This window comes from Phacochoerus africanus, chromosome 12 (genome assembly GCF_016906955.1).
Source record: "Phacochoerus africanus isolate WHEZ1 chromosome 12, ROS_Pafr_v1, whole genome shotgun sequence".
Taxonomy (NCBI): domain Eukaryota; kingdom Metazoa; phylum Chordata; class Mammalia; order Artiodactyla; family Suidae; genus Phacochoerus; species Phacochoerus africanus.
In genome coordinates, this window is record NC_062555.1 from 70,333,614 (window position 1) to 70,360,884 (window position 27,271).

The 27,271-nt window shown below is 56.0% G+C and overlaps 1 protein-coding gene across 5 annotated transcripts in view; it reads right to left on the minus strand.

The window, feature by feature from the left end:
* The window catches only part of FBH1 (F-box DNA helicase 1), a 45,514-nt gene that overhangs the window by 1,466 nt on the left and 16,777 nt on the right, over positions 1 to 27,271 (minus strand). For all 5 annotated transcript variants that reach the window (XM_047754559.1, XM_047754555.1, XM_047754558.1 and 2 more), the window contains 16 exons: positions 25,378 to 25,508; positions 25,144 to 25,279; positions 23,180 to 23,370; positions 21,038 to 21,130; positions 20,449 to 20,543; positions 18,377 to 18,545; positions 17,516 to 17,738; positions 16,720 to 16,807; positions 16,560 to 16,646; positions 15,343 to 15,479; positions 11,044 to 11,143; positions 10,833 to 10,954; positions 8,476 to 8,551; positions 7,757 to 7,954; positions 7,132 to 7,257; positions 5,706 to 5,812 (listed from right to left, as the gene is read on the minus strand). In XM_047754559.1, the coding sequence (XP_047610515.1) occupies positions 5,706 to 5,812; positions 7,132 to 7,257; positions 7,757 to 7,954; positions 8,476 to 8,551; positions 10,833 to 10,954; positions 11,044 to 11,143; positions 15,343 to 15,479; positions 16,560 to 16,646; positions 16,720 to 16,807; positions 17,516 to 17,738; positions 18,377 to 18,545; positions 20,449 to 20,543; positions 21,038 to 21,130; positions 23,180 to 23,370; positions 25,144 to 25,279; positions 25,378 to 25,508 (2,079 nt within the window). The remainder of the gene's footprint in view (positions 1 to 5,705; positions 5,813 to 7,131; positions 7,258 to 7,756; positions 7,955 to 8,475; positions 8,552 to 10,832; positions 10,955 to 11,043; positions 11,144 to 15,342; positions 15,480 to 16,559; positions 16,647 to 16,719; positions 16,808 to 17,515; positions 17,739 to 18,376; positions 18,546 to 20,448; positions 20,544 to 21,037; positions 21,131 to 23,179; positions 23,371 to 25,143; positions 25,280 to 25,377; positions 25,509 to 27,271) is intronic.

Consider the following 27,271-nt stretch of genomic DNA (forward strand, 5'->3'; position numbering starts at 1 on the left):
CCACCAGATCCCTAACCCACTGAGCCACCAGGGAACTCCAATTCGCATATTCTCTCTATAACCCAGCTGAGCTTCAAAACTGCTGCCCACACCAGCCTGCCTGTCTCCTCTTCCCAAGCCTTTGGCCGTTCTAGTGGGCAAACACTGAAGCTGGCTAAGCCTCCGTTTCTCCCTGTGCGAAATGCATGTAACACAGCACCCACCTCACCCAGCTGCTGCGAGGAAGACATACAGCTACGCAAGCTAAGTGCTCAGGGCCCAGCACCCTGTGGGTGCCCAAATCAAGTGTCAGTTACCTCCCAGACCAGAAATGCTACAAAAACAGCCCCAGAGGAGATGAAGAAGGTTCTGGCAGGCCGGCAAGACTGCCAATATGTGCTGACCAAATCATGATGGCTGCATGGTTTTTTGGATTACAACTGGCTATTTCTCCAGTTTTTGCAAAATCTGTGTTCACGATTCTGATTGATGTGGTTTTTCTCTTTCAGGACCTGCCTACCGCCTGCAGGCAAGAACAGAAAGCACACAGATGCTCGTGCTGCCGTGCCCTGACGATGAACCGTGGGGAAGCCTTTCTCACACAAAATGACCGATGTCCTTGGATGCCCTGGGCCCGCGTGCCCTCCTCTTCCCAGGGGAAAGCTGGGCCGTGAACCTGGGTGCACCCTTTGCAATCCACCCTGAGCTGGCTTCGCAGTCACGTGTGTTTCCAAGGGCAGAAGCCATCGTCTTACAGTGTTTATTCACCGACGTATTGTACTTTTAGTTTGCTTCTCGTCCAGCTCATTCTTTGAGGTGCTATATCGGGTTCAATCATCTCGCTCCTCCAAGGGTTTTTTTTTTTGGTCCTTTGTACTCTCTTTTTTGTTCGTTTGTCTTTTGCTTTTTAGGGCCACACCCACGGCATATGGAGGTTCCCAGGCTAGGGGTGGAATAGGAGCTGCAGCTGCAGGCCTACACCACAGCCACAGCCACGCCAGATCTGTGTCTGCGACCCACACCACAGCTCAGGGCAATGCTGGATCCTTAACCCACTGAGCGAGGCCAGGGACCGAACCCGAGTCCTCATGGATGCTAGTTGGGGTCCTCAACCACTGAGCCAGGACAGGAACGCCCTGCCCGTTTCCTTAGGCCCTTTCCTTCATGTGCAGACTCACGAGGTTTCCCACTCATTTCCGACAACGATGCAGCCACGACCATCCTGGCACAGGTCTTCCCGCCCACACGTGCAAGAGGTCCTCCAGGGCCTCCCACCCTTCCTGACCCCAGTCCACACCAAGAAGCCCACCCAATGTTACAGTTCTACACACACACACACACGCGCGCACACGCGTATAAAATGCTGAAGTCTGTCTCGCAAAATAGTATGTAACCTCACGTGACGTGTACGGATTCCTCCTTTGGATTTTTTTTTAAAGTTCACCATGACCCACTACCTAGGTTCCTAAACCATTAATGAATCACAGGCTACGCTGGGAGAGGCACCACTGCAACGCAGCGGCTCTGAAACGCTTTGGTCTCAGGACTCCGAGACACCAGCAAATGTCAAGTGCTCTGAAGTCCTGCTTCTGCGGGTTAGAGCTCTGATGCTGACCAGGTTAGAAACAGGAACACATTTTAAATGTTCATTAACTCCTTTAAAACCTAAATAATAAGCCTATCGTATGTTAACCTGAGCATTTTTCTGGAAAACAACTATATATTTTTTCGGTCTTTTTAGGGCCGCACCTGCAGCATATGGAGGGTCCCAGGCTAGGGGTCGAATTGGAGCTGCAGCTGCCGGCCTGCACCACAGCCACAGTAATGTGGGATCCGAGCTGCGTCTGCGACCTACACCACAGCTCACAGCAGTGCCGGATTCTTAACTCACTGAGCGAGGCAAGGGATCAAACCCACGTCCTCAAAGATACTAGCAGGGTTCGTTAACCGCTGAGCCACGAAGGGAACTCCCACAACCGTATTTAAAAGCACAGAACAAAACAAGGAAAAAAAAAACAAAAAAAAACCCTAACGAGAAGAGTACGAAGAGTACACGGCTTTACATCTTTCGTGTCCAGCTTAAAAGAAGCCAGCTGGGCTCCCATCTCTGTTTCTGGGTTCAATCCTCGGTGACGTCACACCACGAGGCCGCTGGAATCAAAACCCCACCATCCGTCTGCTTGTGAGCGCTGCGGGAAGGGCAGGGCACCAAGGGCCTTACGGAGTTCACGCACAGGTATTATGAAAGGCTCCTGAAGGCTCCCCCGACCACACTTTGAGAACTGGTGCCACCAGAAGAGAACCCAGAGCAGCGGGGTGTACGCCTCCCGCCATCCCCCGAGGGGCCAAGGTCCTCGCTCTCACCGTGACAGTTTCAGCTGGCCTCTCCCTGGCCGCCAGGGCCGCTGTGTATCTTTCTCTGAAGCCGACTCCCGGGTTCCTGGGGCTTCCTCTGCTTTCAACTCCCTGCTCTCAACGCCTTTGCCCCCAGGGTGTCTGTTTCTCAGGACCGTGCAGTCCTGGTGACTGTGCCCGGCCCGTTCTGGGCAATTTCGGAAGCCCCAGGAGGGCACAGGTTAGCCTGGCTCGCAGTGGGCACACAGCTGCACCACGCGAGCATGTGCTGGGCAGAGGGGGGACGTGCCCCTCCACTCTGCGGCTGCTCTCTCGATTTTATGCGGAGCAGCCTCCGTGCGGCCCCGGGCCAGACGACCTCGGGTCACAGCCCCGTCTCTCCGCTCACCAGTGTGCAACCTGGGGCAAGTCCCTCAACACCTCTGTGCCTCAGTTGCCCCGTTGGTAAAACTGGCGAGACAACTTCATCTCAAAGGATGTCTTTTCAGAGTTGACTACATGCAGCTGAGACTTTTTCACACTGAAGTTTTATATTTTGGTGCCATCGGACTGACCTGTTTCATGATTTCCTATTTTTATGTCATGTCAAGAAAACCTTCCTTATCCTAAGGCATCATTCAATAGCTCTGAAATTGTTTCTCACCATTAGGTTGGAATTTATTATAAGGCTATGAGGCAAAAGGGTTTTTTTTTTCAGTTTTTTATTTTATGGCCGTACCCTCGGCATATGGAAGTTCCCGGGACTGAATCTGGCTGCAGTTGCAACAACGCTGGGTCCTTTAACCCACTGGACAGGCCCAGGGATTGAACCTACACCTTCACAACAACCCAAGCTGCTGAAGTCTGATGTTTAAGCTGCTGCACCATAGCGGGAACTCCCACAATTTCTAAAAGCTAAAACAAACCCCAAAACTTTAAAAAATCAAACTTAAGGGGACAAAGAAAGTCTTCTCACACAGACAATGAGTTTGGAAACAAATCAACAACCCTGTGGTGTGGCCCCAGGGCCCTGCCAGCAGAGCTAAAGGCTTCCTGCCCAGACGGGATCCTGTGAGGTCCTGGACCACGTGACTTTGCTACCTGTACCTGGCAGCACTAACTACAGGGCTTGGCAGGTAACACAGGCTCTGGAGATCTAATTATTTGCCAACTAGGCGAACAGGTGAGTCAGGGAACCAAGCCACCCCCACTTTTCAGTGGCAACCTGGGCATCCAGCAGGTTCACAGGTCCGCGGACCACACCTGGGAGGCGACCCATCCCCTAAGGAACTGCGAACGGGGTCACGTCAGGTTGGCCAAGGTGCTGGCAGGACCAACACCAGCTGCCGCAAACAGACCCTGAGGGGAAAGCAAGAGCCACTGCAGCTTCATGTGAAGCCCTGGCCCTGAGGAATCAAAGTCACGCATTGCCGCGGCCTGAGGCTGCTAACGCCAAGCTTCTCTGCTCTTGGACATGTTGGTTCCTGACCCAGAGGCGGGCCCTGCTTACGAAGCACTGAACACACAGCCCTCACTGTCGGAAGACGCTGTCATTGTCCCCACCGCACAGATGAGGGCACGGGAGCTGAGAGGCTGGGTCACTTACGCCAAAGGCCGCCAAGTAGGACGCAGCGGACCTGGGACCTGAGCCCGTGCCCTCCCCCGCCCCCGACCCCAGCTGGAGTGCGTCCCCTCCATCTCTCCTTAATCTCCACATGACGGAGTCCCGAGGACCCCTCGCTCCTGCCGATGGACTGAGAGGCTGTTATCCGCCAGCTCATCACGACCTTGCCCAACCCCTCCTTGGAGGCCGGTTTAACAGACTAGGAAGCAGAGGTCGGGCAGTGGGTGGTGGGTTCCTTCCTGGGGTCTCAGAGCCCGGGTGGGAGCGAGGCCCCGCCCAGCCTCACCCAGGGAGGGGATGCCACTGTCACCGGTCCACAGGCCGGTTCGGATGCTCAGTAGGAGCAGGCACGGTCCCGAGGAGACACGTGTGAATGCCGCTCAGGAGTCCGAGCTCCTGGAGCTCAGAAGCGGTCACCGAGCAACTGGCCTCTCCCGTGTCCCCTAAGAATTCAGTAATATAGCGATTCGCTCACATCCCCAAAACTTAGAGAAAGAAGAGGACAAAAAGGCTTCTGGGACTAGTGAGACTCCCTAAGAAGCTCGAAAATAAAGGAGGCTGCCTGGCACCTCTTGGTTCCGGTGACGGGGAGACCAGAGTGGCCGGGCGCCCTGTGGGTGATGAGGGGCCGGAAACAAGGGCTCGCTCTTGCTCCCAGTCCGCACCACCCACGACTCACGACTCTCCTTCCTGATCCCTAAGTGCCTCCCCGCCCAGGCCCCTGGGGCCCCAGGAGTGGAGGGTGGGCGCCACCACCGAGACAGGCTGCACCCAGACTGACTCAGAGGCCTCGATTAAGAAAAAGCCCAAGTCCTCCCTTCACGCAGCTCCTTCCGACCCCGCACGCCCGCTCACGCCCACGGGCCCACTGCTAGGACTCCTCTAGGCTCCGCGTCCTTTTCTCCATGGAGAAAACTCACTTTTGCCTTAAAAGGTACACAGAAGCCACTGGGCTCTTAACACATACCTCGCGGGACCTGAAGGTATACCATCCCTGCGAAGGACGTGCCAATGCTGAGAAAAGATGACGCATCCATTTGTCCTTTACCCAGAAACTCGGATTATAAAAGCGTATCCCCACGATGCAGGGGGCTTGTGCATGAGGTCCCACGCTGTGGCATCAGCGGGAAAAGCACAAGACGGTGAAGAACCTGATACCCAGGCGGGGGGCCCAGGGGCACCTAATCGCAGCCACAGGGACCGCTGCTCAGCCGTTCAGGGGCAGGCGCTCCAACCCAACAGGGGTGACAAAACTCAACGGCTTATCCTGAAGCCCTCGAAAGGCAGAAAAGCCAAGACAGGGACATGAGGGAGTGGGGGTGCCGAGGGACGGCTCCCTCGGCCCCGCGTCTCAGCCAAGCACCAAGGCCGGGGCCGGGCACCCCCGCCCGGCGAGGACACAGTCTTTCCGAGTCCAGGGCAGCAGCGGCGGCGGCTGCAGCTGCGGCCGGTTCCATAGGGCCCAGGGAGCGGAGGACGCACAGACCCAAGAACACCCTCATGGCTCAAGGAGTGCTGAGCGCCAGCTGAGCAGGACAGATCCTGCACCCCTGGGCGCGGCTGCTATATCTCAGACGAAAGCTTCAAAGCTTCAAACCCAGGCTCTGGTTTCTTTGGTCAGCAAGGCCCCTGCCCGCACTGGGTAAGAGAGAGAAGCCCTTCTCTTTGGACCCAGGGCCCCCGACCCCAAGGCCTCGGGGCAGCTGCTCCCTTATTCAAACCCGGTAAAATCCAAACGCTATTAAATGAACACGTGCTGCCCTCTTACCCCAGCCAGAGTCAAAATGTTCTCCAAGGACTTGGTCATGATGAGCCGCTTCCTGGCACGGGTCACCGCCACGTACAGTAAATTCCACTCATCCTCAGAAAAGGACTCTGAAGCAAGAAAGGGGAAAATGCATCAACAAAAGGGCAGGTTCCCACCGCGAGGTGTCCTGCCCCCACTCCCGCCCGCCCCCCAAAGAAACCTCAAGATTTGCTGGCTTCTGGACAAAATTCTCCCACTAACAGAACCCTGAGAGACTAGAGGCACAGCAGCCAGGCTTTCCTTTCGTTCTGCTTCTGGGAAATCCTGGGGCCCCATCGCCGGTCATCCAACACCCAAGACGCACGAGGCGCGGACGTCTGCTCACTCCCGCCAGTCGTCAGGACAGCCCCGCAGGACTGGGGGACCCTGGACTCACGGAGGTGAGGTCTCTTGGGCAGATGGGCCCAGGCGCAAACCTGAGGCCACCATCTCGAAGGCCTTCCCTCCCCTGATGCCTCCCTCCCCCTTGGTCCAGTCTGGAGTTGCCTCCGGTGACCGTCCCTGCGACTGCCTGCCCTACACCTCCCCCAGCGGCGCCCAGCAGTCCATCTGTGGCTACACGAGACGTCACCAAACTGTGCACCTTGAACGGGGGGCCGAGCGGCACCCAAATTGTAGAATCGCAATCAAGCTGTTGCCAAAGACATACAGAAACATCAGCGTGCAATGAGCGCGGATTCCAGGCAAAGCCCTGCAGTCCTGCCCTGCAAACTGCTTTCCAGGCCCGGTCTTTCTCTCATTTTACAACAGAGTCAAGGAATTTTTGCTATTTCTATTTGGGGCCCGCCAATGCAGGTCATGCCCCAAATTTTGAATCCACGACTAAAGGAAAGCTTTTGTTTGTGTGTAGAAAAATTTCAAGTGGTTTTGTTCTAAGATTTGAAACCAAAACCACAGCACTGACGCCTTGACTTAGAAGTGACACAAAGGCAGACAAATGATAAGAGGGCTGATTACTGCACTGTTACAATTCTGGGGCATCTTCAATAAAAAGGAGGATTAATTAAAGAAAAAAACACTTTGATGAGCAGGTGAACTGCAGGTTTTAGAGTTTTTGTCTGATGGGGAAAACACACAACTGCAGAGGTGGTGGAGGTCACGCAGGGCACGACACACACACGACAAACAGCACAAGGAACACAACACGACACGCGGCACGACACACAGCACGACAAATACAACTGCCCCACAAGTAGCCCAGGGAGGTGGACCCTGGAAGCTTAGTTTTTCTAGGAAAACATGGTCTAAGAATAACCAAATTAGGACGAGGAGGATTTTTGTTCTAGAAGGATCCTGGCAAGAGGCCACACCATCCAAGAAAAAGCAAGGCAGTGCCCCCAGGGAACCCCCAGACAGGGACCTCCCAGGGAGCTGGCTGGGGTCTTACCGACTCTGAAGTGGGGCAGCTGTGCGAGGTTGTGCCTGGCACAAGGCACTTTGACAAAATCGTCCAGGACATGCACAGTGTCGAACTCCAGGCCCTTGGCCTTGTGCACCGTGCCCAGGATGTACTCTGGGAGAGAACCGGCAGGGTCAGACGGGGCCAAGGGGAGAGGAGGAGAGGGGGGAACGGGAGCTCTGCCCGCTGCACCCCCAAACGCTAACCACCTTCTGCAGCCCGGTGCAGCTCTGCGAGGCCGGGTAGGTGAGGGGGGGGGGAGGAAAACGGAAGAGATGAGCGGAAGTAGAAACGCGTTGCTGGTGCTGAGTACACGCCAGCGTCTCCGTCCAGCGCTCGCAGCAGCGACCGGCGCCCCGTCCCTACACACGAGGGGACAGCGGCCCCGAACAGGGTGGGGGTGTGCCCAGGGTCAGAGCTGGGACGCGGGAGCCCCTTCTCCCGGCTGGGAGTACAACAGAAATAAAGGGGCCACAGGAGAACCACAGCCCTGGCCCTCCTCCGATGGGGCCACAGGGTCCCGGGAGCGGTCCTCCCTGGCCAGAAGCACCGCGGCCGGCTGCTCCCTATCCGCCGGCGCCCCGGGCGGGAATGGAAGGCCCGCCTTGCTCACCGGCAAAGTCCAGGTCTTCGATGTGGCACCTCTCTATCCTCTGCACCAGCTCCGGAATCCTGATGTTGTACTTCTCCACCACCGCGATCTTCGCCTCCAGCTCCTTGTCCTCGGCCGCCGTCACGTACCGCTTGAAGCCGCTGAAGCCCTCTCTGTGCGCCCACCTTCGGATGAACTTGTCCTTGATGACGAGGTTTTCTGGAGGGAACACGCGGACGGCTCAAGGTGACACAGGCTGCACCGCGGCATAAAGGGTCTCCGGGCCGGGCCGGAGGTGGGCGTTCAGACCCGTCACTAACCTGGCCAGGGCGGCCCCCGGAGCTGTGCCCCAGCTCCTCGGCTCCAAACTGCAGGTCAGGAAGGAGCCCTACCCCCGAGTACCCTGCCGGCTTCTCGGGGACTGGAAATAGCGCAGCAATGAAAAAATAAAGGCGCTACGGGAAAGTGAGAAATGACCGCTTGGGGCCCAGGCAGAAAGTCAGAGTGCGAGGCCGGGGCCAGCAGAGGGATGGGGGAGACGGCGGAGGGGCCAGCGTGAGACAGACACCTAGACTCCGGAGACTGGGGCGGAGGAGCTGGAGGAGCTCTCGGTTTCCCCAGAAACGGGAGGCCTCCGCGCGTGGTGCTGGGAAAAAGCCCCGCGAGCTCCGCCCTCCTCCCCGCCCCCCGCCCCGTTGCCCTGGTGACAGCGAGGCCACGCCCACCACGCCCGCACTCACTTTTCCTGCGTTCTTCCTCCGGCTGAAGAAGGGTCCAGATGTCAATGATTCTGTCCAATCCAAATGATTTGATCCCCTGGAAAAGTTTTTTGGGTGGGATTTCTGGGGTTTTATTGTTTGTCGTTTTTTGTTTTGTTTTCGTGGCCGTTGTTAACCAAACCAAAGCAAATGTACAGGTGCGATTTTTGAGACGACGGACTTTCTGGAAATGAATCTCAAATTGCACCCCAAGCTAACGACCGCGAGCGGGAACCTCCGTCACGCACAAAGGCAGAGGCCACGGCACAGCCTGCAAACCAGGGCCAAGCGAGCGCCCACTCTGGCTGCCCCCTCACCCGACTCGCTCCTTAGGGCTGGAGGCTGCTTTCCTGTCAAGGGAGGCAATTTAAGTCACCCAGCTTCCAGGAGTCGAAACAGACCCAGATACCGAGTGTGGAACACAAACGCTCACGTTGTCCCTTTTCTGCTGTTTTATTTATTTTCTTTTTAGGGCTGCAACCAGGGCACATGGAAGTTCCTAGGCCAGGGGCCGTTTCCCTACGCCACGGCCACGCACGATCTGAGCTGCGTCTGCGACCTAAGCCACAGCTCACCCTAACGCCAGATCCTTAAGCCACTGAGCGAGGCCAGGGATTGAACCTGGATCCTCACAGAGACAAGGTCGGGTCCTTAACCCACTGAGCCACAATGGGAACTGCTGTCACTGTGGAGGAAAGAACTAGGGGCTGTGCATGGGTCCAGATTACTGGATGTGTTAAGAGGTCCACTCCCGGAAGACAGGGCCTGCCTGACCCCCCAAATCAGCCCACTCCACCTGGAAGTGGGGGCTGAGCATTGACTGGGGCCCGGTCCCGAGCCCAAGGCTCCACACTCCCAGGAGCACTTGGGAAGGGACACAAATGCTAATCTCAGAGACTGCAGAAGACTGTACCACTTTAACTGTAACGTTAAGTGACCCAGCACGATGATACAGTGGACGTGTGAGAGGGGACCAGCTTCCCTCCCCGGTGGAAGAGATCCCAAAAGTACCATTTCCCCATAATAACTAAAAAGTCTAAAGTATGCTGCCTCCGTGCTGGAATACTGTAAACTCATTAAAGCAGCAATGTGAGAGAAAAACTGCTCACAGGTGGAATAAAAACCACATACTCTTTTATGTGCGTGCAATTATGCAAAAACACACATCCGTAAGGACAAAGATATAAATAATCAGCAAAAATGAGAACTGAGATTAAGGGCGATTCTTTCCCTTTAATTTCCAAAACTTCTGGAACTCAGTTGGACAATCTTTATAACATAAAAAAAAGAAGTTCCCACTGTGGCGCAGTGGGTTAAGAGTCTGACTCCAGCAGCTCAGGTCACTGCAGAGGTGCAGGTTTGATCCCCGGCCTGGCGCAGTGGGTTAAGGATCTAGTGTCGCTGCCGTATAAATCACAGCTGCAGCTGGGATTCAACCCCTGGCCCAGGAACTTCCAAGTGCTGCAGGTGCGACCATTTAAAAAAGAAAAAGGAGCATCAGAACATCTTTTGAGGAGGTTCCCACTGTGACTCAGTGGTTATCAAACCTGACCAGCATCCATAAGGAGGCAGATTCGATCCCTGGCCTTGCTCAGTGGGTTAAGGATCCGGCGTTGCTGTCAGCTGTGGTGTAGGTCACAGACGCTGCTTGGATCCCGAGTTGCTGTGGCTCTGGCTGTAGGCCAGCGGCTACAGCTCCGATTGGACCCCTAGTCTGGGAACCTCCATATGCTGCTGCGAGTGCGGCCCTAAAAAGACAAAAAGACCAAAAAAAAAAGAAGAAGAAGAAGAAAGAAAAAGATATCTTTTGATTAGGATTCACTTGCTATACTTGTTGAAGGCTTACACAGAGTAGGCCTTTTTCTCATAGAGGAACGGGTAAATGTTTCTCAGGCATAAAACTTTGCCTCAAAGAGTTAAAAACATCCTACACGTGTCACTTGACCCTCCTGTGAAATAGGCAGTGTCGCTGTCCTAGAGATGGGGGTGGGGTGGGGGCACACACACAGTTAGTGAAGAGCTGAGGCCAAGCCAGGGGCTACATGGAGCCCCCGGCCACCTCCCAGTAGTGTCCTCACCTCGCGTGTCTTACGTGACTGAAGCCACACAGCCGGCAGCCTCGAGAGGGGCCCTCACCTTTTTTAGAGCAGAGGAGCCCTTGGCTGGGCCTGACGGTACAGGACTCACTTAAGCAGCATGGCCGGGGGCGGGGCTTCAGCCACAGTGCGGATGTGGCGACAATTAAAGCCAAGGGCCTCTGTGTGTGATGATCCCGGGTGTGGGGGGCGCTGGCAGGGGCTGTTGCCCTGAGCGAGCAGACGACCGAAATGCGCGCTCACCCCGATCAGGTGGATCCGAGCTGGCACCTCCCCTTCTGTCACCCTGACGGCTTCATCAAACACGTTGGCGTTGGTCCGGGACAGCAGGGCCACCTGCCCCTTGGCATCACCTCTGATGCCACCTGTGGGGAGAGAGCACAGGCTCCAGGGCCAGTCCAGGGGAAGAGGAACACGAACTCGCGGGACAAACGAGGGTCACCGAGAGCCTTACTCTGGTGGTTTCCTCCGACCAAAGTCTTCTTCCGCACTCTCTTGCAGACGTCCAAGATCGTAGCTCCCACGTAGGCTATTTCCACGCCAAATCGGAAGCTCTGTGCGAGAACAGGAAAACAGGAAGGAGAGAGTTAACGCCCCCCGCCTGGAGCACTGAGGGCCCTGCCTGCTCCCGGCCCCGCCGCGCAGAAGCCCACCGACCACAGCGGGCTCACCGGCCTGCCAAGGCGGCCTGGAGAGTCCCCCAGGAAACCCGCCCCCGCGGGCCGGAAGCTGGGCAGGCAAAAAAGGACGGGGTCTAAGGGTTCCGAAGCGCATCTTCCATCTTGAAACCTGAGAGTTGCTTCTTGGCCTCTCGCCCCCAGATCCAGGCCTTGACCGGTCTTCCACCGTGTTCTCTTTCCACTGCCTCCGGCTCAGCTCAGAAACCCCAACCGCACGTCTCCTCGGCCCCGGCTCTTCCCTCCTGTCCCCAACCCCTGTCACATGAATCCTGCCCCCCCCCACTTTCATCTGGCCATGCGCCTGGTACAAAAAAGGGAGAGAGATGCATGGAGGGGTGGGGTGGGCATCTTCAGGACCCTCACAGGCTGGACGGCCTTAGTCCCACGTTCCCTGAGACCAGCAGCAAACCTTCCTTTTAACCACAGCTACCCTTCTTTCCCAGTGGACCCTAATGAAGAAGAGTAAGTTACACTGAAGATTAAGGGAGGATGGGGGGGCTCCCCTGTCCCTTGAGGCTCCCTCAACACCAATTTAAAACCAATGCCCTGCATAACCAGCCACAAGAATAATCAGAGTCCCCTGGTGGCTCAGCAGGTTAAGGATCCGGTATTGTCAATGCAGCAGCTTGGGTCTGCTGTGCTGTGGGTTCAATCCCCAGCCCAGGAACTTCCACATGCAGCGAGTGTAGCCAGAAACACTCCTGAGCATTTCCTGCCCTCCTCCTGTTGCGGCACATGGCAGAACAATTTCCTACCCTTCAAAAAGCAGCCCTACGCCCTGACTCCGCGATCACTGCAGCTGTGAAGACATCATTCTTGGGAGCTCCAGTTGTGGTGCAGTGGAAATGAATCCCACTAGTAACCATGAGGTTGCGGGTTCGATCCCTGGCCTCGCTCAATGGGTTAAGGATCTGGCACTGCTGTGAGCTGTAGTGTAGGATGCAGTGGCAGCTCTGATTCCACCCCTAGCCTGGGAACCTCCATATGCCATGGGGGTGAAGCCCTGAAAAGCAAAAAAAAAAAAAAAAGAAAAAAAGAAGACATCATTCTTGCCTGAACTCACAGCATGTATTGCCTTTTTCCGTGCATTTTTAACTCAAGGTTAAAGCATCATGTCCTTTGGAGAACATCAATCACTGGGCTAAAGAAAGTGAGACTTTCCGTAAAGAGTTTCTACAGAACTATTCTGAGGGAGCCACAACCCAAACGATAAAGACGCCCGAGTCCCCCCTGATGTAAATGAGTCAACAGCGGGGAAGAGAAGACACAAAATCTCTTTAGCAGAGGAACTGCCGGCCACTGACACAGACCCTCCCACTCGTGCCCGAGGGAGGGCCGAGGGCCAGGACTTCCTTCCACAGCACGCGTGTGGAGACTGGCCGGGGACAGTCACATCCCGATGGAGAGACCTGCCCAGGGGACCAGGGGACCAAGACAACTTCAACAGTCATAAATCACGTGGATGGCACAGGCCCCCAGAGCTCATGAGGAAAGCGGCTCATCTTCCTCCAGGGTCTTCCTCCCAAAACATCAGTGTACCCACCAAACCCCGACAAGGCAAAAGCCAGTCAAAAACAAGGCAAGCCTGAGAAACCACAGGGGGCGGCCGACAGGAGGCCAAAAAACACAACCCCTGGACGAAGGCGGTGGCCTGAATGAGGTCCTGGGACCGAAAAAGGACGTCGGGTAAAAACTATGAAAATCAGAATCAACTGGGGACTTCGGATTATGAAAAGGTCTCAGTACCAATTCATCAACGGTGGCAAATGTACCCCAGTAATGAGACATGAGTCACAAAGCAAACTGGATGTAGGGGCATCACAACTTTCTGTGCTATCCTCTCAATTTTCGTATAAATCCGCAACTAACCAACATCTACGACAAAAAAAAAAGGACTGCGCACTGGTGCCGCCCTAAATCACTACAGCAAACAGGAGGAGCTCCAGGGGTAAAGCCACACAGTGGGGGACAGGACCTCCCGAGACTCGACACTCCACAGCTCTTGGGAGGTGACGAAGCCGGCAGGCACGCTGGCGCCTCTCACATCCTCAAACCACAAGTGACTTTTGCTTTTTAGGGCCGCACCTGTGGCACATGGAGGCTCCCAGGCTAGGGGTCTAATTGGAGCTGCAGCTGCCAGCCTCCACCACAGCCACAGCAACACAGGATCTGAGCTGCACCTACAACCTACACCACAGCTCACGGCAACGCCAGATCCTTAACCCACTGAGCAAAACCAGGGAGCGAACCCGCATCCTTGTGGATACTGGACGGGTTTGTTACCACTGAGCCACGACGGGAACTCCCAAAAGTGAGTTTCTTAAGAGTATGGTGCTCACACCTTTTGGCCTCAAGGCTTTTGATACTTTAAAAAACTAGTGAGGCCGTGAAGGAGCTTTTATTTATGAATTGTGTCTAAAATTACCATTTTAGCAACTTCAGTTCATTTAAATATGACAACAATAAACTCATTATATGATTGCATAAAGAATACTTTTTTTGGCTGCAGCCACAGCATGTGGAAAATCCCGGGCCAGGGATCGAACCCATGCCACAAAAGCGACCTGAGCCACAGCAGTGACAACAAGGATCCAGTGCTGCTGTGGCCGTGGTGTAGGCCGCAGAGGTGGCTCGGATCTGGTGTCGCTGTGGCCGTGGTGTAGGCCGCAGAGGTGGCTCGGATCTGGTGTCGCTGTGGCCGTGGTGTAGGCCGCAGAGGTGGCTCGGATCTGGTGTCGCTGTGGCCGTGGTGTAGGCCGCAGAGGTGGCTCGGATCTGGTGTCGCTGTGGCCGTGGTGTAGGCCGCAGAGGTGGCTCGGATCTGGTGTCGCTGTGGCCGTGGTGTAGGCCGCCAGAGGTGGCTCGGATCTGGGTGTCGCTGTGGCCGTGGTGTAGGCCGCAGAGGTGGCTCGGATCTGGTGTCGCTGTGGCCGTGGTGTAGGCCGCAGAGGTGGCTCGGATCTGGTGTCGCTGTGGCCGTGGTGTAGGCCGCAGAGGTGGCTCGGATCTGGTGTCGCTGTGGCTGTGGTGTAGGCCGCAGAGGTGGCTCGGATCTGGTGTCGCTGTGGCTGTGGTGTAGGCCGGCAGCTGTAGCTCCGATTCGACCCCTAGCCTGGGAACGTCCATATGCCGCCCCTAAAAAGCAAAACAAAACAAAACAAAAAACCAAATGTGGATTTCACTTGAAAGCAAGAATTTTATCCTTGGCAACAAACACTTGTCAGCTGTTTTCCTGGCAGTCATAGCTCATCGCATTCCTTTTTGAGAAAGTGCCAAATCCCCGAGTCTGAGTAACAAGAGTTGGTCTGTCAGCCGCTCCTTCTAGTACACATGAAAGCAGGAGCCAGCGGGGCTCACGACACAACCATGACGTGCTGGTGGCCGGGCGGCCAGCACACACCAGGGGACTGGGGGGCCTTCCTCACCTCCCCACTTCCTCAGACAGACTGGGAGAGAGTCGTACTTCAGGGTCAGCGAGCGGCAGGAAAACGAGTCATTCGTCCTGTTCCATCAAGGACATGCTCCGTGAATTGCTTTCTTGCTTTTTTTTTTTCTCTTGACAGCACACGTGCAGCATCCGGAAGTTCCCAGGCTAAGGGTGGAATCAGAGCTGCAGTTGCTACAGCCACAGCCACACCGGATCTGAGCCACACAGGAAACCTACACCACCGCAGGGGAGGCCAGGGAGCAAGGCCAGCTATCGAACCTGCATCCTCACAGAGACAGCGTGAGGTCCTTAACCCGCTGAGCCACAACGGGAACTCCTGTTTTTTGACTCTGAACACGCTGCAGGAAAGAACACGGCGACTGGGAGGCGTGGCTGGTGCCGAGGCCGAGACTCAGGGCAACGGGCTCCCCGCTGGCCTGGCGTCATCGTCACGGTGAAAAAGGTCAGTAACTATCACGGCAGCAGGTCTGACTCCGCAGACCCCGAGGACCACAGAGACCCGCCGCTTGGATTTGCTGCTACGCACAGCGAGCCGGACCTGGCGCCCGGCCCGGCCCAAGGGAGACCCTGGGAAGCCGGGGCAGGACGCCGGAACGGTGGTGCCGGTGGGCCAGAGAGCTCCTACCTGCGTGAGATAGAAGACGTGCGTGTGAGGAACGGTGAAGAGGGCGTTGACGGCGCCGCGGAAGGTGTAGATCTGCTGGTGGGGGTCGCCCACGAAGATCTTGCCACACGGCTGGGACAGCACGATGTTCATGATGGCTGCGGCCAAGGGGGGCAGGGGTCAGCAACCCTGGCGGCGCACGGAGGCCAACCCGCGGGACCAGGTCCAGGCACGCGCGACGGCAAGCGACCAAAGATGATACGCGCGAGAGCGTGTGTACAGAGCAGACACTGACAGAACCACGCACATCGACTGGAACACAAAGACTTCAAAGAAAGAGCAGGCACGAAGACAGAAAAGGAGGAAAGTGCTTGCACGCCGGACAGCAGGGGCCCGTTGCCTCCGGGGAGGCTCGCTCGACCCAGAGAAACCACTTCGTATCGGGTCAAAGAAACAGTGTCTGAGCCAGGAATGCAGATTATTCCTCATGAATAAATCACGGACGCTAAGAAAGCAGACAGGCCGGAGTTCCCACCGTGGCTCCGTGGTTAACGAACCCGACGGGCATCCATGAGGATGTGAGTTCGATCCCTGGCCTCGCTCAGTGGGTTAAGGATCCGGTGTTGCCGTGAGGTGGGGTGTAAGGAGAAGATGCAGCTCGGATCCTGCGTTGCTGTGGCCGCAGTGCAGGCCGGCAGCTGTAGCTCTGATCAGACCCCTAGCCTGGGAACCTCCATATGCCGTGAGTGCGGCCCTAAAAAGCCAAAAGGGCAAAAAAGAAAAGAAAAAAACTAAAGTGCACAGGCAAACGAAAAAGGAGGCAGGTTATCTTTCCTAACATGATACTTTACGGCCCCCCAGTGGCCCCAATCACACTATTTTCCAGCACCACGTGGAAGCCATGCAACACAAGCCGTCCCTCCAACTTGACTACTGTTCCCCCTCGGCCGGGGTCCAGGTCCTGATCATCTGAGGACTGAGACCCAGCCGATGTTTCGAGAAGAACCCAAGCGCGAAACTCAGAGGAAAACAGGTCCGCTTTAGGTAGAGAAGAGGGACAGCTGCCGAGACCCAAGGTCAAGTGACAAAGGGTTTCCTGGTTTCTAATGACCAGGTGTCACGGGCTGCTCCCCCCCTCGACAGAGAAGAGCCGCCTTCTGGCACACGAGCGCCCCCTCACGGAATCCAGACGCGGTTCTGTGCGTCTGAGACCTGCTGCTGTCCTGACCGCCGCTCACCCGGGGTGCAGTCCTGGGCCTCGTCCACAAAGATGGCATCGAAAGAGGCCAGCAGCGGCTTGCTGAGCTGCCAGAGCTTCAGGTAGCCTGCAAGAAGGGGCGGGTCAGAACTCGGAGCGAGGCGGTGCCGCCGGCGGGTGTCAGGACCCGGAGCGCGTACCGTCGTGGGTCATCTGGTAAGCCTCTTCCTTGCACTCGCCCAGCTTGCGCATGTTGTCCCAGAGCCGGCTGGCTTCCAGGACACCGTTCTAGAAAGCAAGCGGCACGGTGACGCGTGGGTGAGGACCCTGAAATCAGGCGTTCACTGCACAGAGCGAGGGAGGCAGCCCTCCCCCCGAGACAGCCTCGCAACAACACCGGGGGCTGGGCCACATGTGGCGGGGGGACAGAGCATCACTCAGGGGCAGCGTCTGTGGACCAGCAGAGGCTTAAGGGCGACGGTTAATGCATTAAAAATTGCCAAGTGGAGTTCCTGCTGTGGCACAATGGGATGGATCAGTGGTGTCTGGGGCACTGGGACGCAGGTTCGATCCCCGGTCCTGCACAGTGGGTTATGGACCCAACATTGCCACAGCTTCAGCGTAGGTCACAACTGCAGCTGGGATCTGATCACTGGCCTGGGAACTACTCCACGTGCTACGTGGCAGCCCAAAAAAGAAAAAAGTGGCAAGTGGCCAAAGAGAGAGTCTCATCTTTAGCTCCTAGGACCAGCCGGCCCCACGACAGGCTCTCATATCATCTGGATCATCTGATGAACGGAGAACCGAAGTGGGGACTGAGGGGGGCGGGAGTTCTTCCCAGGAAACCCAGCACAGCTCTTGGCTGTCCCCAGGGGCCTGCGGTCTCCCCAGCCCTCTCCTCCCTGCCGGCAGCTCAGAGGACTCCAAAGCCAAGGGCGCCTCGAGCCCCGCCCAGCCCCCCCCGCCCCCGCCCCTCCCGAGGACCAAGCCCCTTACCAGCTTCTCGCTCTGCTCCACCATGACCCTCTGTCCTTGGCTGTTCTTACACCAGATGGGCACGTGATCGATTGTGAGCTCCTCGTCGGCCGAGGCGAAGAAGTTCTCCAGCGTCTTACACACCAGCTTGGCCCTTATGAAGCCACCCTTCCCCTCCGCCAGGACCGAGCTGACCATGAAGGGTGTTAGCTTGAAGAGATTCAACTTCTTCTTCAACTGGTACCTGGAACACACGTCCCACAGGAACAGGGTGGGCTCTCCCGGCAAAGCGGCATCTTCGTGTCCCCCAGGCCCAGCCCCTGCTCCCAAGGACACCACATACAGGTGAGGAAAAGGAGCCAGGGGAGCTGAGGGAGGTCTCGGTAGGACCGGAAGGGGATCGGAAAAGTCGGCTTTCCAGAATTCACATCTAACTGCCCGGAAGACCAAGTGGCTCACAGCAGATACCACGACTCCAAGGTGTGGACCAGCGCCAGGGGGCCGGGGGTGGGGACCCTCGAAGCTCCCGGAAGCCTCGTCCAGGGGGACAGGGCTCAGAGGCCGCAGGAGCCTGGGCCAGGTGCCCTCAGCTCCGACGTCTGCCCTCCCTGCTTCTGAGGAAAGCCTGAACTGACCAACCACAGCGCTGCCACCCTCAACGTCAGACGAGTCGCTCTGACTTCCTGGGCCGGACTCTGGAGAAAGGAGGACCCCCCAGGAAGACACTGTTACCCAAGTGTCCACGAGGTAAAGAACAGGTGACGAAAGCTGTGCTTAGACTCGCTGCCTGCACACGGAGGGAAAAGCCCTAAGTCTCCCTAGCACTGCCGCGGTGTGCCGACGGCGAGGGGGCGGCAGGGGCCAGGCCGGCGCGACGCTCACTTGCGCCCGACGTGCCCATAGGCCATGGAGTGGAAGGTCTTGCAGATGACGTTGCTGGGGAAGACGAGCTCGGCCTGCCTGGCGATGCTCTTGTTGAAGGTCACGTACAGGAACCTGCTCTCCGACCACTTCTCCGCGTACTTGACCAGGGTCGAGGTCTTCCCGGTGCCTGGGGAGGCCAAGCGGGAGGCGGGTGGCCCTCGGACCCGGAAGACCTGCCCCCGAGGACGCCCGGATCAGGGCCCACCACGCTCATCCCGCCGCCTGCAGAGACCACACAGCGGCGAGGTCTCTGACCCCAGCGAAAACCAGGAGGGAGCAGCAGGTGCTGGGCCGGCTCCCCAGCTTGGGGTCGAGGCCCTGGAAGCTCTAGCCCAGGGGCCCCTTGACCTCCCTGACCTTCAATCTGCTCCCCGGGCAGCCGTGTATGGGTCACACGGACCTTGAGGTTCTGGCGGGAGACCCATCCCAGCAGAACAGACACGGCAGCCACGCTGTCTGGGGCACCGTTCATGCTGCAGCGGCGACAACTCACAAACGAGGGTCCGGGACTCCCTACCCCGACTCTGACCTCGGCACCTGCCCTGCCCCCAGGGTTACCCGGTTGGTCAGCTGTCATTCGGGTAACAAGTAGTTCCTGAGCACCGCCTATGCCAGCAGCCGGATGCACGGCCCTGGGGGCGCAGGACAAACACAAACTACGCGCCTTAGTTGGGAATAAAACACCCACACAGTTGGAACAACTGGATCCAAAAATAAAAAAAAAAAAAGAAAGAGTATCATGATTACACAGGAGAGTGAAAAAATAGGGAGCCAGAAACAAAATCTCAACCATCAGTGAAAAACCCGGCCCCTCCTTCCCTCCCCACCAGGGCTGGACGATAATGTCAGTCTGGAAGCTTCTACTAAACGTGCATCCACTCCTCTCACTACGTGACCAGGTTCCAGACAACAGAGGTCCAGCTACCGCAGCAGCTCAGGAATCCGGAGGACTCGAAGGCGGGGAAGCCTCCACCTCCAAGACCGTATCACGTGATCAAGATGAAGCTCGGACCCCAGAGACAGAGGGGGTAGGGCAGGGGAAACGCACGCTTCTGCAGAGAAACGGATCCAGCTTTCAATTCTACCGCCACCACTATTTGCTTGTTTAATCTGGGCCACGTCATTTTAACTTCTCTGGGCTTCAAAACCTCACCTATAACATAGACTAGGAGTTCCCATCGTGGCTCAGCGGTTAAGGAATCTGACTAGCATCCATGAGGATGCGGGTTTGATGCCTGACTTCACTCCATGGGTTAAGGATCCAGCGTTGCTGTGAGCTGTGGTGTAGGTCGCAGACGCAGCTCGGATCCCGCATTGCTGTGGCTGTGCTGTAGGCCGGCAGCTGTAGCTCCAATTCGACCTCTAGCCTGGGAACCTCCATACGCCACGGGTGCGGCCCTAAAAAGACAAAAACAAAACAAAACAAACGAACAAAAAAAGACTAACCTCACCGAATGTTAGGACTAGCAGAGGGTAAGCCATTTAACAAGCGGTGGTGGTGGTTTTAGCAGGACTCTTAGGCAGAAAAGAAGCCAGAAGGCATTCCAGGGAGAGAAACCAGAGTGAGCAAAGGTTCCGCCCGAGCACAGCCGAGTCCTCGAGGAGAGCAGCAGTGAGCCGACTAGGCTGAAACGCTGGACCACGCACTCGGGAGGGGAGGACAGAACCCAACGGCGGGAGGCCCTTCCAGAAGTCACCTACCAAGTGGGAGCTACGGACGCCCTCAACAGGAGAGTCACCGGACCTGCCACCCCATCAGCAATCCGCCTCTGGCAGACACGCAGATGCCAAACCGGCTGGGTAAATCCCAGGGGCATCCGCCCCGTGAACCAACCCCATGGACTCTGTTCACCAGGAATCACAGGGTCGATGCCCTGTGGAGCAGCAAGAAGCAGCAGTGAACTGTTCCTTGGCAGCTGCCCGAGGCGACTGAAGGGCAGCCGTTCAATACCCAATTAAGTGGGTATTTTGGCAGGTGGCCGGGGAGGGGAACTCTGGGTGAGAAGCTTTGCAGGAACGGCAGCCCTCACCTGCAAATGCCATAATCTTTACCACCTGGAGAGGCTCCATCTTATGGCTCAGGATCAGCTGTTGCTCATGTGTAAGCTGGATGGTTGTTTTCTTGCTGTAATTATCACAAAAGAGAAATTAGGAAAAGGACAGAAGAATCAAAAAGGTCAGGTGACAGACGGTCAAAAACCCAACAGGAAACCCACTGGCTGGATAACACGGAACCAAAGGGGGGGTAGCTCCCTTCAGGGTGATGAAAGTATTTTAAAATGACATTATGATGTCGGCTGCACACTCAGCAAATTTACTAAAAATCACTGAATTATACAATTAAGATGGATGCATTTTATTATGTAATGTAAATTATACCTCAATGAGGTGGCTGAAGCAAAAACACCTCTCCTCTTTAAATACGAGAAACAGTCAGGAATCCAAGACAAAACACCCCCACATATACCCCCCTACCCCCACATATACCCACCCACCCACACACCCGCCCACACACACCCCATCTTCAGACACCCCCCCATCCACACGCACACCCCTATCTATCTACAGACACACACCCCACACACACACCCACACACACCCCCCTCTCCAGAGACACACCCCGGCCAAACCGAGGGCTCCTCCTTGACTTCTGTGGCCCGAGCACAGGAATTCTCCTGAAGATACAGGCAATAGAAAATGTTGTAGTGAATCCTAGTAGGGAGAAAGCAGATGAGATATTTTCAAATTACGTCACAATCTGTATCTTACGTCCCCTCAGATGTTTTTCACTTGCTAAACATCAAATACCTACCACCATGATAGGAGAAAAAAGTAAGAAATGGGTTTAGATAAACCAGAGCCGAGGCATTCTTACCTGCGTGGTTGGGTATAAACAAGAGTGTAGGGAAGTATCTGGAGAGACCCCGGCTGCAGTGACAGCAGCAGGACAGAGGCCAGGCCACCGTCCAGGGGAGACCCCAACTGCAGTGACAGCAGCAGGACAGAGGCCAGCAGGAGAGACTGGCTACAGTGATAGCCGGAGGACAGAGGCCAGGCCACCATGCAGGAGAGACCCCGGCTGCAGTGACAGCAGGAGGACAGAGGCCAGGCACCAGCTGTGAGCTAAGGGACTGGCAAGCACGAGAGCTGTAAGAACCCTCTGAAAACAAGCGTGAGCTCCGCTCCTGGCGGCAGATCCTTGTTCGACACCCCTCATCGCTCTGAGCCGCCGCTGCTCTGCTCCCTGCTGCCCGCGAGGTCATGATGGTTCAGAGGCACAAAGAAAATTCTAACTTTGAAGGACCAGAAGGAAAGTGCCACACGGACAGTGAGCCAGGACCACCAAGGGCTAGAAAACAAAACAGCCTCCACGTCGCCAACAGGGGCCCAAGATGACAGAGCGTGCCATGTGCCGGCCTCTGCCGTGGCCAGCCAGCCCGCCACGGCCACTGCAAGCCCTCCCCCAACCCAGGCTCCTGTCCCTCCATCACCCGCCCCACGCAACTTAGGGCACTGCCCTCCGTCCCCGAAGTGGGAGGAGGTGACCTCCGAGCATCCATCTTTTGGATGCCACGAATGCTTTTACTAACAGTATCTCAGCCTCCAGCACGTCCCAGGCAAAGCGGGAAGAACTATGTCAACCCAAGGAAACCTCACGCTCCACACTCCCTCTCCTCGTCCAGGTCCACAGCAGGCAGGTAACCTGTGGGTTCGTATCTGCATCTAAGGACGTTTTCACCACAGAAGCGCCAATTCGTCCAACCGCATCAAGCTCCGTGGCCCAGGCCTCCAAGCAGGAGCGGAAGCAGCGGGAACCACAGTGAATGAACGGACTGGACTCAGAAGCACAGCAAACGCTCTGAACGTCCAGGGGAGCAGCACACCTGGGGCCACCAGCCCGCACCTTCCAGAAAGGAAGTCCACTCCGGGGCTTCTGCGTCTCCAGGACCATCTCTGGGTTGGCACCTGGGCCTCCGGGAGCTGCACGGGTCCCAGACCAGACCGCTGGATGTCATTCTGCGGGCTCGGTGTGGCCTCTTCCTCACAACGTCCTCACCACGCGAGCCCCCCCGCTGTTCCCTGGGAACGGCTACCCTCAGTCCCATCCTTGGGCCCTTAAACCATCTGTTCCTTCTGCTAAAATCTCTCCTGCAGATTCCTGAGGCTCCTCCCTGCCACTCAGGCCTCCGAGAAGCTTTTCTCACCCACCCTGAAGTCAGCCTCCCCACCCGGCTTGCCCATCACTGGGCTTGTCCGCACCACGTGTCAGCCACTAAAATGTCCTTGTTTGACCCACTTGGGGAGGCAGCGGGCGTCCCCCTCATACACACAGCCCCGAGAGCAAGGGCACCAGCTCGTCCTGGGCAGCAGCCCCAGCGCCTGGAAGGCCACGTGCACGGCCAGGTGCCCGGCAGGTGAACCAAGAGCCCTCCAGACCATCGGCTGCGGGACCGGCAGCCCTAGCGGCGCCCCGCACACCACGTGGGTGCCCAGGGCTCAGCCACGCTCCCTGTACCCCTGGCAGAAGGCGAGACACGGAGGGGCCACACCCTAACGTTTTCCTGCAAATGCAGCCACAGGAGGACACCGAAGGCTCCTTCCTCTGCAGCCCTCAACACCCGTGAAGGTGACCCTGGCACGGGGATGTCGCCCCGCAGTTCGCGGAGCGCGTGCACCTGCCTGGCAGCGCTGGGGCCCCCCCTGGCCCCTTCAGCCCCAGAGAGGACGGCGGTGGGGGCCCCGCTGGGAGCAGTCGGTTACCGGTTGCTGATGCTGATGCCCTTCTCACGCATGGCATAGAGCAGCACGGCCATGCAGTACAGGGTCTCCGCGAGCTCCGGCACTGTCACGGTGGAGCTGGGCCGCCGCAGGCAGAAGAGCAGCTGCTGGATGTCCTTCACGCTGCTGGACAGGAGGACGATGGCCGCCACTAAGGCCCACACGTTGACGCCCTGAGGAGGGACGGGGGCGGGACGGGCCATGAGCCCCCAAACCCATCGCTAGGAAGCCCCGGGCCGGCGGCCAGCGAGGCCGGGCAGGGTCGCAGGCCTCCCACGGGCGGGCTGAGCAGCGCGCACGGCCCCTGGCGACACTGGGAAACCAGAGGAACGTGTCCTTTGACCCCGGCTTCCCCCCTCCTCCTCCTCACTTTGGGGTTTGAGATCGCCAACGCCTTTGACTCGGTAACATGCAAAAAGTACCGAAGTCAGGACCCTGCACAGAGATGAGCCCGCCGCTCAGGTCCAGACCCTCAGGCGAAAAGCTCAGTACTCCCGGGGGCCCGCCTGGGAGCACAAGGGACAGGGATCCCGAGAGGACAGCAGTCCTGAGGGCGACCCTGAGACTGACACGGCCCCGGCATGTTAATTCACTACGCTGTAATTCACTAGTAAATACTCACTAAAGAGTAAGATCAACAAATATGACATAAATTACTGGAAGCATCCTTGAAATGTCATGAACGTCTGAATCAATAGTAAATAATGAGTTATCACTGTTGTTAATGTCTAAGGAAACGTTCACCAGCACGGAAACATCAGGAACAGATGAATCGCCATCAGTCTCGACGTTCCTGCCAGGCCCCCCATAAAAGGCGCATCTTCCACAAAAGGCAAGTCTACACACCTCACTACAGCCATCCTGTGAGGAACCTCAGCTCGTCATCAAGCACTATTCCACTAACACAGAGAAGGCACGTGGCTGGATGGCCAACCCTCCGCCGAACGCAGACAACAGGCAGAGGCTGCATGTGGCTTCCAGGACAGAATTCGAGAAGCAGCTCTGATCAAGAGGAGGAGCCACAAGACGGGGTCGGGAGACAGAGGCGTCGTCCCAGCTTCTCATTAACTCACTGTGTCAGCACAAAACCCCTCATTCCTCTGGTCCTTCCAATGGCCCAAGTTATCAGCAACCCAGCGGACTGCCTTGTAAACAAACCCTCGCCAATCCAAGTGTTCAGAGACTGCATGACCGCCCTGTTAGGGGCTGCTCCTCAGAATGGGACGTCGAAGGAAACGCTTTTTAGAACTCCTTCCAATTTTAGGCATCTGTAACTATCGGCCCTTTATCTCTCTTTGGGACCAATGACGCGATTAAGGCTTTAAAGGAGAGATTACAGAAGATTTTGGTTTTTCAGGGCTGCACCGGCAGCAGATGGAGGTTCCCAGGCTAGGGGTTAAGTCAGAGCTGAAGCTGCCGGCCAACACCAGAGCCACAGCAACTCAGGATCCGAGCCGCATCTGCGACCTACACCACAGCTCACGGCAACGCCGGATCCTCAGCCCACTGAGCAGGGCCAGCGATTAAACCCACGTCCTCATGGATACGAGTTGGGTTCGTTACCGCTGCGCCACAACAGGAACACCAAGATTTTGGTGGAGTTCCTGTCGTGGCACAGTGGTTAGCAAATCCAACTGGGAACCATGAGGTTGCGGGTTCGGTCCCTGCCCTTGCTCAGTGGGTTCAGGATCCAGCATTGCCGTGAGCTGTGGTGTAGGTGGCAGACGCGGCTCGGATCCCATGTTGCTGTGGCTCTAGTGTAGGCCAGTGGCTACAGCTCCGATTAGACCCCTAGCCTGGGAACCTCCCTATGCCATGGGAATCAGCCCTAGAAAAGGCAAAAAGACAAAAAGACCCCAAAAAAGGAAGCTTTTGAAAGAAATCCAAGATAACCTTCAGCCGAACGTGACCGCCACCCCAACCCTCCCCGCAGCCCCGTCACGCACCGCCGGGGCCGCATAGAGATCCGGGAGGTGTTGGCGCACGCAGGCCTCTGCCTCGGGGAGGAGGAGGTGATCCCTCAGGCTCCACAATGCCCGTGCAGGGTCCACACTCGGGGAGCACTTGGTGGTGGCTGTGTAGCTGTAAGACATGGGCGGCAGCGTCCGAGGAGAGGGCCGTCAGGGCCGATGGGAAAAGGCGTGGGCAGTGGACGTCCTGCCGGGAGCGAAGCGACTCACCGGATGAGGTTCAAGACGCACAGGTCCGACTCCTTCTCTATGCCGTAGCTCGCCAGGATGCCGTCCACTTTGCTGACAGCTTGCTCTTCGTTCAGCAGGTAGCGGTGATAGAGCTTTTTCCAAGGAATGAACTGTATAGTTTAAAAAATCCAAAACCACAGGTAGGCAATGGCTGTTAGAGCACAGATCGGGCCACAGACAAACAAACCTCCTATGAAATGAAAAGCAGTTACAGCTCACCACTCACTCAAAAGGTGGACGAAGAGGGTAGAAACGCACAAATTTTCATTGGAAACCAGGAGAATGGGGGCTTGGTTTCTGTTCCAATGCTAACTTGATACAGAATCTGGGAAAAGCTAGTGCTCGAATTTCCCTGTCTGAGGAGCTCCCATCGTGGCTCAGCAGTTAACGAGCTGGACTAGTATCCATGAGGATGTGGGTTCGATCCCTGGCCTCGCTCAGTGGGTTAAGGATCTGGCATTGCCGTGAGCTGTGGTGTAGGTCGCAGAGTCGGCTCGGATCCCACATTGCTATGGCTGTGGTATAGGCTGGCAGCTGTAGCTCCACTTTGACCCCTAGCCTGGGAACCTCCATATGCTATGGGTGTGGCCCTAAAAAGACAAAAGACAAAACGAAATTTCCATGTCAGGACAATAATGGCTCAGAATTTCAACAAGGCTTAAATGAGAGCTGTGGCTATACTGACATCAGACAAATAGACTTTAAGTCAAGAACTGTTAGACAAGACAAAGGAGATTATATAATGAGAAAAAGGCTAATTCACCATGAAGATATAACAATTATCAATACACACATACCAAACATAAGAGCCCCGAACTCTAGAAAGCAAACACTGACAGAATCAAAGCAATACAGTAACTGAGACTTGGACACTTCACTTTTACGAATGGATAGAACAAACGACACCAGACTAGACCGAATGGACCTAACAGACATGCACTGAACACTCCACCCAACCACGGCATAGTCTTCTCAAGTACACATGGAACACTCTCCAGGACAGACCACATGCTAGGCCACAAAACAGGGCTTCACACATTTTAAAAAAGTGAAATTATAGAAATATTTTTTCAGGAACTATAAAACGAAATGAGAAAGCAGTAGCAGAAAGAAAACCGGAAAACACACGAATAGCTGGAAAGTAAACAACATTTTTAAAACTGTGTTTTAAAACTTCACAAAGAAATTAGAAAGTATCTTGAGACAAACACAAAAACACAGCCCACAAAAATGTATGGGATGAAGTGTAAACAGTGCTGAGAGGTAGGTTTATGGCTATAAAAACTTACATTAAAGAAAAAGATCACACCAACCTAACTTTACATGTATGGGAACTAGAAAAAGAAAAAACTAAACCCAAAACAGCAGAAGGGAGGAAATAATAAAGACTACAAAGCAGAGATAAATGAAATAGAGAACTGAAAAAAAAATTTTTTAATCAATAAAGCTAAGAGTTGAGGTTTTTTTTAAAGATCGACAACGTGGATAAGCACCAGCCATGTGAGGGGGAAAGAGAAGATTCAAATAACTGAAATCAGAAATGAAAGCAGGGAGTTCCCGTCATGGCTCAGTGGTTAACGAATCCGACTAGGAACCATGAGGATGCAGGTTCGATCCCTGGCCTTGCTCAGTGGTTGACAATTCTGCATTGCCGTGAGCTGTGGTGTAGGTCGCAGACGTGGCTCGGATCCCGCGTTGCTGTGGCTCTGGCGTAGGCCTGTGGCTACAGCTCCGATTGGACCCCTAGCCTGGGATCCTCCATATGCCGCGGGAGCGGCCCAAGAAATGGCAAAAAGACAAAAAAAAAAAAAAAGAAAGAAATGAAAGCGGGCTATGAGAACTGCTGTCAAAGAAGTAAAGTCATGAGAACACT